An 8608-nucleotide genomic window follows, 5' to 3' on the forward strand; every position below is an offset into this window, starting at 1 on the left:
CCGTGCTCGTGGTCTTGCTGTTCAGGCGGGGCTGGCGCTGACCACTTATTTTGCGGTGATCCTGGCCATGGACCTCTACTGGAAGTTTATGGAAGAAGATGCGGACCACCTCACATTTCTATCTCCAAATTGGCCTTGAGCCCAAACAAGGAAAAGCTCTTCGCTGTGTGCGTCTTCTACTACCTGCAATGTGCATGTAGCTGACTCTCGATTTGATGTTTTTTTTTTTCGGTTTTTTTTTTTGTTTTTTTTCCTTACCGCCAGCCCATTCGGGCACAACCGTCATTTGTTGAGGGGTTTGGTACCCAGGTCCCTTATCTTTTTTAGACAGAATAATGAATTTGACTCGTCCACGACTTTCTTCGGCCCAAAAGCCCGTAACTATCTTGCCTGCTTGCGAGCTGGCACACACACACACAGAGGGATAAGCATTCACACACTGCACTATAATCACATCAACCGATTCTTACAGATGGCCTCAAGCACATGCAGCGACAACTGCCGCGAGACCTCGCGCCTCGGCAAAAGCACGCACAACAGCCGAGGGTTCATCTGCCGCCGAGTCAAGGTCTAGGCCAAGCTGGTGTACGCTGGCATAGGCCCGGACCAAGCGCACAGCATCTGCCCAGCGCTTGGCCAACACGGTTTTGAGCAACAAGTTGTCCACCCGGTCTTCTTGAATCAGATACTGAACCAGTTCAGTGAAGTCGGGCGTGCCCAAGACAAGTTGATATGCTTGGCGACGATCGACCAAATCAAAGATACAGGCTTGCACCTTGCCCATCAGAGGGGCGGTGCGCAGGCGAGTTTCATCCAACACGGCTCGGAGCTGAGTTTGAGACAGCTGCTCGGCATATTCCGGCGTTTCTCCGTCGTTGGTCAGCGAGATGGCAACAAGGGCATCATAGTGGCGTTCTCGTTGCTCATACATCTGCGCCAGACTCGACACATCCGTGCGAAGGACAAACGGACTTTGCGAGACGAGCTCCAAGGCTTGATCAATCAAGACGTTGCTTTGCGCACCCCCGGCTGACGCGCGCGACACGCAGCTGCGGATCACATCGCGCCATGCAGTCTCCAGACAGGGCAAACACCACAGCTCTGGGATGCCCGACGCCGCGGCCAAAAGGCGTTGCAAATCGGAGTACAGTCGAAGTTGGAGCATTTGGCGCAAGATGGCATCCCACAGCGCAGCATCATAGAGTTCATACTGCAAGCAGAGATCGGCAACCAGAACGATGGCTTGATCGTCTGTATGAACAAGATGCGTGCAAAAAGAAACAAATTTCCGTGGGTGAGTTCAAACGCCAGAACCGACACAAGCGACGGCACAACATTTGATGGTCACATACCGTGGGCATAGTTCTTCCAAATGCTCCGAATCTGTCCCACAACACCATGACATGGCAAGGCAATAAGTACTCCTTCAGCCGAGAACACAACGAAAGAGCGAGCATTGTTGGTCAATGGTGTATGACCGATCACAAACGTACCAGGCCTTCTTTGTCCGCTCGAATGAAATCACTCGACGTCTGCATGATACCCAAGGCCGTCAGTCGAGCCGTGTAGATCATGTTCAGCATATCTTCGCGTAGTTGTTCCATGCTGGAATCGCTGATCCTGTGGGTGCAAAACATGCCAATGACCCATGAGCGCCCAACCGCACGTCACCATGCTCAAGCAGTGACGGCAAACCTACTCGACAATCTCGTGGGGGTTGGCAACCATAAAGAGTGCCATATAGGCGCGCACTCGTGTGGCAGGAGAAATGTTGTTGGAGTGCTCCTCTTGAGCAAAGCTGAGAAGACAAGACACGGCTTCATGCACATCCATCAAGCGCAGCAGAGCAACGGCTTTTTGCAGAGATAGATCGTCCGAGAGTGGAACGGCACCAGCACTGCTGTTTCGCGTAGGGGCAGCAGGCTCCTCGCGCCAGACACTGGCCAATGACAGCTTTTTGGGCGCGGCCCTTGTGGCCATGACGCTCTGGCTCGTCATGTTGGTTCCATGCACGGTGGCCTCGCCTTCCATGAGCCACTGCGAAATGAGATCGTTGCGAAGCGCCTCTGCATCAACACCCAATTCAGCAGCCACCCCCTCGGCCAGATGCAAGAGGTTGACCTTTCGCTGAGCCAGCTGAGCAGCTTTACTGCCAATGCAATATTCTTGCAACAGCTCTCGCACAAAGACATCAGGCTGGCTCAACAGCTCGCAAAGACTCGAATCAAGAATGCCCGCGGTCTGTAGTTTCACCTGGGCACATGCACTCTGGTATTGCTGTGCCAAGCGCTCCGCGTGTGCTTGTACCTGAACATGGGGGCGGGCACATGGTGAGCAAGACCGGACCAAGCGTGGGTCGGCTAAAGGAAAGGGCCATCGCAACTGCATGGAGCCGACAAAACACAAGTCTTGGATCTGGTGGCACAAACCTGAGTCTCGACGCATGCAAGCTCGGCGGCGGCAGCAGTAGCCAGGCGCAAGGCTTCCAGCTTGGCTGCGCCCAGAGGAAGCTCATCTGCAATGGTGTGATATTTGATGATCACCTCCTGAGGGTCTTCAAGCTTGGGCACAAGAGCCAACACGGCGTCTACAGTTTCGCTGTCCACGCACGTGGCCAACTCGGGGAGCATCTTGTCGATGACACAAGCGTAGACCTCGGTGCGACTGAGCGACAAGAGGCGAGCAATCGACATGAGACGATTGATGGACTTGAGATCCAACTCAGCCAGAAGACAGATCCAAGGATCATCATTGGTAAGAATGTGAAATGGCAAGCGAGTTCGCGCAGCCGCTTCAATGAGTACTCGCTCGGCAGCCGGAAGCGCCTCAATATCCTTGACCTCGACCTTGGATGGCGCGGCACGACGCTTGTACAAGCGCAACACTCCCAGAAGCAGCGTGCCCGTGTTCACGACAGCGGTGTAGCGCGCTGCGGGTGCAGCCCCATCCGCAATGGCGAGCAGATCCAAGACGAACTGAATGCGTTCATAGTGATAGTTGCTGATGCGTGGCAGCACATTCTCGCGCAATGCACAAGCCAATCCCTCTGGGTCTCGTGTGCTGACCACCAATTGCTTAATCTGCTCCTTGAGGGCCGGTTGAACATCGGGAAAGCCGTCAGCATTCAAGCAGATGACGGATGGGTCTGTCGAGATGCACATGGTTTCGACAAAAGTATTGCAAGCCACAGTTTTGGTCAAGCCGTATGCCTCGGCCCACTCGATCACGATAGCTAGATCGTTGTGCGATGCCGTCAGCAGCTGCAATAGAATGCGATGAATCTCCTCTTGATCGCCGGCGTCCAGAAGGTTGCTATCAAAACCAATACCAAAGGCTCCGAGACGGCAGCCCCACTTGGCTGTCTTGGCAATGGAGCGACACTCACTCAACAGATCCTCCTCACTCCACAAAAGTGCCAAGCCAGTTCCGATCCATGCCAGTTGCTCCAAGCGCGTAAATTGGCGCTTGCTTTGACCCACAGCCGTGGAAAAGACCTGGAACGATTGATCCAGCGGCAGTGCCATCATGTACCCCAAGGCTGCGGTGCGATCCGGGCAAGCGGTCATGAGCACGTTGGAGAGAAGCTCTTGCAGCATACTTGATACTACCTGGCCCGCACGGGGCACGAGGTGTTCAAAGCGGTCCTGGATGACCTGGCGATCATCGTTGAGGTAACGGTGCTCAGCACACACAACCAGTGCGTCGATGGCTGCTCGAAGACCCAGCTGCAATTGGCGATTGCGAGCCAGCAGGTTGAAGATTGCTGGGGCTGACTGCGACACCTTGCTCAAAAGTGCCTCTTCACCATAGACAGCAGTGCGACAGGCCACGCGGCGACACTGAAATTTATAGGGGTCACGCAAGCTTGAAGGGTACACGGCTGTAATGTATTTGCAGACCAGTGGCATGACCTCAGCCCCCGACAGGACGAGACCATCCTCGATGAAGCGCTGGCCACGAAACTGGCGTGCGAGGAGCGCCAGGTGGGTAGGTAATTGCTGCACACCGCCAGCGGTGCTGATGTCGCACTGCGCCTCGATCAACGCAGCCAGCTCCACGATGCGGTAAAACGCGACGCGATCCAAGCAATGTTCAGGGGCTGAGTAGGCCAAGGATAGGCGAGCAATATCCAAAATGTCCTGAAAGCTAATGTCCAACGCACGGTCGTAGCGACGATTGGCCAGGTATCGGATAAGATTCTCCACACACTCGGCCAGAGCAGTAGCCAACTCTGACGTTGGGCGGCCGCGGCAGCTATCGTGACAGTATGTGATCAAGACACTAAAGGGTAGATCCCCGCGAACGCAAATGTCAGTCAGGTGGCCCAGCAAGGCCGGCGCCTCGAGGTCAAGAAGCCCCGCCACTCGACGGACGTCACGCAACACGTGGCGATATGAGTTGGTGCCGCGCGGCTTGCTGGCCACGCGCGCGGCAACAACCGCTGCTAGGCAGTCTTGCTTGGCGCCGTAACTCCCCAAGTGTTGAAAGTCGACGTCCACATGGTACTCATCCTTGAGCACGCACGCTGCGTGGAAGCGCTGGTGAAGACGCTTGATGCTGTCAACGTCATTGGAGCTGAGTCCAGTGAGTGACCCCTCAACGCGAGCTGCACGGATGAGATAATCCGCCAAGTAGATGCCCATGCGCAATGCCGGCAAGCAGAGCGCATCGCCCGTATCGCTTCCCGCGAGGTCGGCCCACTGGAGCAACTCCAAGCCGACCGAAGCCAGAAGGTGGCCGCTGAGCGAGGTAAAGAGCGCCTGCGCCTCAGCCGCACGGCCGTGCGTCGCGAGATGGCGAATGCGGTGAACGTACACATCGTGGTGGCCAATGTGGCTATAAGCCTCGACAACCTGCATGGCGTCCTGCAGGGCTGTGGGTTGCTCAAGATTGCAGGCAATGTGACGTACAAGACGGCGCGCTAGCGTTGTATTGCTAATGTTAAAATTGGAGATGCCGTAGGGAAGCAGCATCTTGCGCAACGCCAAAATGCGGTACTGCTCGTCGAACTCGCTCTTTTGAGCATGGGGCCAGGCCCGAGCTTCCTCAATGAGAGCATCCACGTCGGCGGGGCACGGTACGGAAACGGCACCCATCAGCACCATGGTGGCCGTAGCTTTGATTTCTGTGGTACCGAGGCACCCGATGATGGCCAGGGCGCGCGAGCACCAATTACTGCCAGTCACGGCTACGGTTTGGGCTCCGGATGCCAGTGCCTTGATGTAACGTAGCAACACCGCATCCAAGTCGAGATTGTGGCGCGCGGCATAGGGGCGAACCTGGTTGAGCAGGACCTCGGGAATCAAGTCGGCAGCGGCCACGCGCTCAAGAAGGGCAAACAGAATGGACTCGGGCGTTTCCGTTTGATAGTCTCCTAGAGCTAGGCGAAAGCCGGAGACGTCTTGCAAAAAGCGAAGGTCTTCCAGCGCCAATTTAATGTGCAAAAGTTGGCTAGCCAATAGCTGAACGCTAGGACCGGCTTGCTCAGCCTGCGCACCATCCATGGCGTTGGTGCGGCCGCACAGACCATCTACAATGGTGCTGGGGTGGGCTGTATGCCAGCTGTGCAGGCGACGCGCATGCTGGGCGTTGGTTTTGCTAAATCCGTTGGCAGCAATGATCGACTCGCCGGTCTCGATGAGCTCGATGGCGCAGGCGGGCCATTCGTTCTTCTCGGTCAGCTCCATCATGGTGGCGCGGGTATGGAGCCACTCGAGAGCAAAGGCGTGGTGCTGACGCTGCAGGCGGGGAAAGACTTCGTCACGCAGAAAGGGGATCAAAAATTTGCTCTGGAGCGCATCTGGCATGGCGTCCAAGATCAAGTCGGCGCTGGCGGCCAGGTCGTATTCACTCTCATGACGCGTCCAAATGGTATTGGCCACATCAATACGATGGGCTGCCAGGCTATTGGTGAGCTCTCGCAGAAGGTCCGTCTGACGAAAGCGGTGCCAATCGGCACTATCAAAGGCCGAGGACGAGGTCATCATGTTGTACGTGCCAAGGCGCTTGACTGCGCACAACACACGGCTGGTCAGCTCGTGCAGTTCATGTTCTGGCGCCGTTCCCTCCGCTGCCGCCGCGCGCAAGCGACCCTCTGCGTACTGAAAGATGAGCATGGTCTCATGAACCGAAGGAAGAGAAGCATTGAGGGCACTGGTGACCACAAACTCGAGATCATCCATGGCCTCGAGTGAAACCTCAAGTTCCTGGCGCAGCTCAATGGTGGGCTTGAGGTCAAGTTGATTGAGCACGTGATTGACGCGGACCTCATGCACAAGTTTCTGGTCGAGACCAAACTGCGTGGCAAGTTGCGTGGCTTCTGCAAAGCGTTGCTGGTGCAGGAGATGGTAGAGCCGATTGCTTGGCTGGGTTGGTTCCAAGGAGCGGACCAAGATGACGGCCGCCGAAGGGTCCTGCACAGCCCCCAGACTGTCCATTTTGTCCTTGTGCCGCATCTCGAGAAGAATAAGGCTACATGTAGGGCAATGATCGAGAGAGAATGTGAGTCGTTGATACGCGATGCCCTCCGAGGCCGCATATGCAACAACAAGCAGGTCAGAGGACGTACCATTCGGGATCTGCCGACTCCACCGGCAGGCTGTGCTCGGCCACGGCCAAGCTGTACTCCTCTTGAAGCGAATCACCGCGCAGGAGCTTGATGAACCGGGCCTTGCCTGGCTCGGCGTGGGTGGCACACATGAGTCGTAGGGCCCCAGCATCTTCTTCCGTGGGCTCCAATAAAACAAAAGACTCGACAGGGATGCCAAAGGCTTTGACGACAGTGAGGGAATCCAGATGCCAAAGCCTACACGTGAGATGCAGAGATGAGCAAAAAAAGAGCCACCGTTAGAAAGCAGGGGAAGCAAGGGTGCTTGGCTCTTGACCAATTTGACTTGTTTTGGGGCATCAACTCACGTCAAATTGTGTTCATCATCAATGATGAGCGCCATCACTTGGCCGCGCACGGTCACCAGCTCACACTGAAGTACAGCGCCCGTGGCCGAGAAGCTCGTGGCCTGATCTGATAGGACAAAAGCACCCTCGTCATGTTCCCAGACTTGGATGCCAAAGTCACCCTGTGTGGTGGTCGCATGGTCAAAAGTTTGAGCAACAATCAACAATTTGAACGCTAGGCCCAGGTGGGCAAAGACGTGGGCATACCCAGGTGATGCAGTATTCGTCGACACCCGTGCCCATGGTGAGGGCAGCACCACGCAAGCATTCGTTGGGTGTGGCTACTTCAAACTTGCGCATTGTAATGGTTTTCTTAAGCTAGAAGGCGTGCATTTTCATGTTCAACGGGATGAGGGCGTCTGCATGGTGCGGGGCGGACCAGGCCGAACGATGGGGCAGGGACAGGAAATCGTTTCCGCGCGCTTGCCCAACCTCGGCCAGCTGAGCCATTTGACGGCCATCAATGGCAGCTCGGGCTGCTCCGAGGGCAATGTTTCCAAAAATAAAGCCTTGCCCCGTGGTTGTCACCACAAAAAATTCATACATGTCGGTGTTGTCGCTGGCCCGCCGGAAGCGGAGGGTGGCAAAGCTATGATTTGGCTGTTGTGCCACCAATTTCTATAGGGGTTTAATCCAGTTCATCAGAGAAACGTGAGAAACTCACTTGAATATCAGCGCTGGGTTTCATGTTTGACCGAATAATTAAGCGAAAAATGGCGCAGGAGCAAACCTGAGAAAACAGGACGTTCTTGGTGGCGGTGTCGACAAGATGAACACTGCCTGCCCTGGAAATGGTGAGGGCACCCCAGGTGGAGAAAGAAGGGGATGAGGGTGGAACAATGATATAAGTTTGAGGGCTTGCCGGAACAGCGAGGAGGTGTTTGTCGGCACGAGGCACTTACCGGTCAGCAATGACCAGAAACTCTTCGTCACCGCCCCAAGCGACCAAGTCCACAGGAGCATCTTTTATTGCACAAAGTCCCAGAGGCACCGTCATGTTAGCAGGGGATAGGGGTTTGTGTACGTGAATGGCGGCGGTATATGGACATACCGAGGTCCATGGACGTGGTGAGTTCCGCGCCTGCATGTTTGAGGATGTGAACCGTATGATCCAGGGCCAGACAGAGATTGTTCTGAGAGGCCACAGCTTGCCATTGAGGCAAGGCCTCAACCTAAACACCCGGTATGCACCTCAATTGAGCTCACTCTTGCAATCGCCAATGTGAAGTCGGTCAGAACTGTCAAGGAAAAGAAGGCAAGCCAAACGCATTCAAACCTTGTTCTCGGCATCGGCAGGAGCAAGTTGGGAACGAGTCTCGATCTTGTAGAAGGAAGAGCCACCTTCATCACGGCGGCCAAACACGGCCGTCTCATCGGCGTTGGCACCCACCACATGCAAGTCCCCCCAGCCCATGTTGGCGGTTGGAGGTACTCGGATACGATGGAAGCCTCACACCCGACAAGCTGATCACCCAACTTGCGTGATCTTTCCACTCGCGCGAAGAGAGAGAAGTCGACAAAAAAAAAAAAAAAAAAAACTGCCAGACACCTTTTCGTCCGTTTAAAATTTTCCAGTCCAAAAAACCGCGGGAAAATATTCTGCTATATTTTTGTATCAATTTCTTTGTAAAAATACTAATAAAATTACAGAAAA

General features: G+C 55.1%; 1 protein-coding gene across 1 annotated transcript; it reads right to left on the reverse strand.

The window, feature by feature from the left end:
• Positions 1–478: 478 nt before the first annotated feature.
• MONBRDRAFT_24036 (uncharacterized protein) lies at positions 479–8368 on the reverse strand (the record flags this gene model as incomplete). Its single annotated transcript, XM_001744347.1, has 13 exons — positions 479–1251; positions 1353–1383; positions 1494–1620; positions 1700–2307; positions 2430–6471; positions 6569–6805; positions 6916–7076; positions 7162–7272; positions 7387–7572; positions 7619–7739; positions 7857–7917; positions 8006–8126; positions 8231–8368. The coding sequence occupies 13 exons, from the start codon at positions 8366–8368 to the stop codon at positions 479–481; spliced, it is 6717 nt and encodes a 2238-aa protein (XP_001744399.1).
• Between the last annotated feature and the right edge of the window lie 240 nt (positions 8369–8608).

The sequence above is a fragment of the Monosiga brevicollis genome, genomic scaffold, assembly GCF_000002865.3.
Source record: "Monosiga brevicollis MX1 MONBRscaffold_5 genomic scaffold, whole genome shotgun sequence".
NCBI lineage: Eukaryota > Choanoflagellata > Craspedida > Salpingoecidae > Monosiga > Monosiga brevicollis.